Source organism: Trametes versicolor, assembly GCF_000271585.1.
Source record: "Trametes versicolor FP-101664 SS1 unplaced genomic scaffold TRAVEscaffold_2, whole genome shotgun sequence".
Classification (NCBI taxonomy): Eukaryota; Fungi; Basidiomycota; class Agaricomycetes; order Polyporales; family Polyporaceae; genus Trametes; species Trametes versicolor.
Window position 1 is genome coordinate 146,218 of NW_007360322.1, and position 948 is coordinate 147,165.

Here is a 948-nt window from a genome sequence, read left to right on the forward strand (position 1 = left end):
CCCCGCGCGCGCCCGGAACCTGAACTCGCCGTCGCGCGGCACCTTGTCATCGCCGAGGGCGTGTATGTGGCGCATGACCTTGCCGATCTTCGAGAACTGGCGACCGGGCGCGCGGCGGGGCAAATGATTAATTATCAGTCACGCTGCCAGACAGACGCACCACAAACGGCGATATGGGGACGCGAACCGCGCGGGAACGCATTGCCAAACGCACGGCGGGGGGAGGGGGATTTCACGATAGCGGGGGTAGCGGCTCAAGACTCACCATCAGGTACTCGATCCGCATGTTGTCGTAGGTTTCCACCAGCGTGAACAGCTGGTCGAGCTGAGGCATGTCCTGACTCCGAGGATGAGTTGTTGTGGACGGTCGCGATTCACGCTGGGTACTCACATCCTCCTTAGGCGTGGCTTTGGTGTTCAAAAATGCCTTCTGGAGCTTGTGTCTCCATTCCCTGACTCTAAGAGCCGCGGGATCGACCATGATAGGAGCTAGGTGTTCGAGGTGCTCGATACAGGACATGGTCTGAAGGCAAGGATGGACGAAAACGCACAGTCGGCCTCGTCGTCTGTCCCGCCCGCCGTCCTCTGCTTGCCCTCGTCCTCGGATTCGACGACCGCCTTGCACTTGGGGCCGTTCTGCCTGCCTTTGGGCGCGCTGCTTAGGGGTGGGCTCAGCTGCACGGGCTTCGACTCCGCGCCAGCCGATTCCCCCTCCGCCGCGGGCTCGGGCTCGTCCTCGCCCTCCGCGGCCGCGCCCACTTCCAGTGCAGCGATGCCGTCCGCCCCCGCCCACGCGGCCCCGTCCCCCGACTTGCCGTTGGCGGACGCGGGGCCGTCTTCTCTACGCGCGCCATCTGCGGCGGGCTTCGACTCCGCCGCCCTGAGCACGCCGTGCCACTTGTCGACGAGCACCCCCGCGCGCGCCCGGAACCTGAACTCGCCGTCGCG

General features: G+C 65.6%; 1 protein-coding gene across 1 annotated transcript in view; it reads right to left on the bottom strand.

Moving 5' to 3' along the window:
* TRAVEDRAFT_17135 (uncharacterized protein) overlaps window positions 1-948 on the bottom strand; it is a gene marked incomplete at both ends in the record, with an annotated part of 3,481 nt that overhangs the window by 1,200 nt on the left and 1,333 nt on the right. The window contains 2 exons of the mRNA XM_008035241.1: window positions 43-96; window positions 616-880. Coding sequence (XP_008033432.1) covers window positions 43-96; window positions 616-880 — 319 coding nt within the window. The remainder of the gene's footprint in view (window positions 1-42; window positions 97-615; window positions 881-948) is intronic.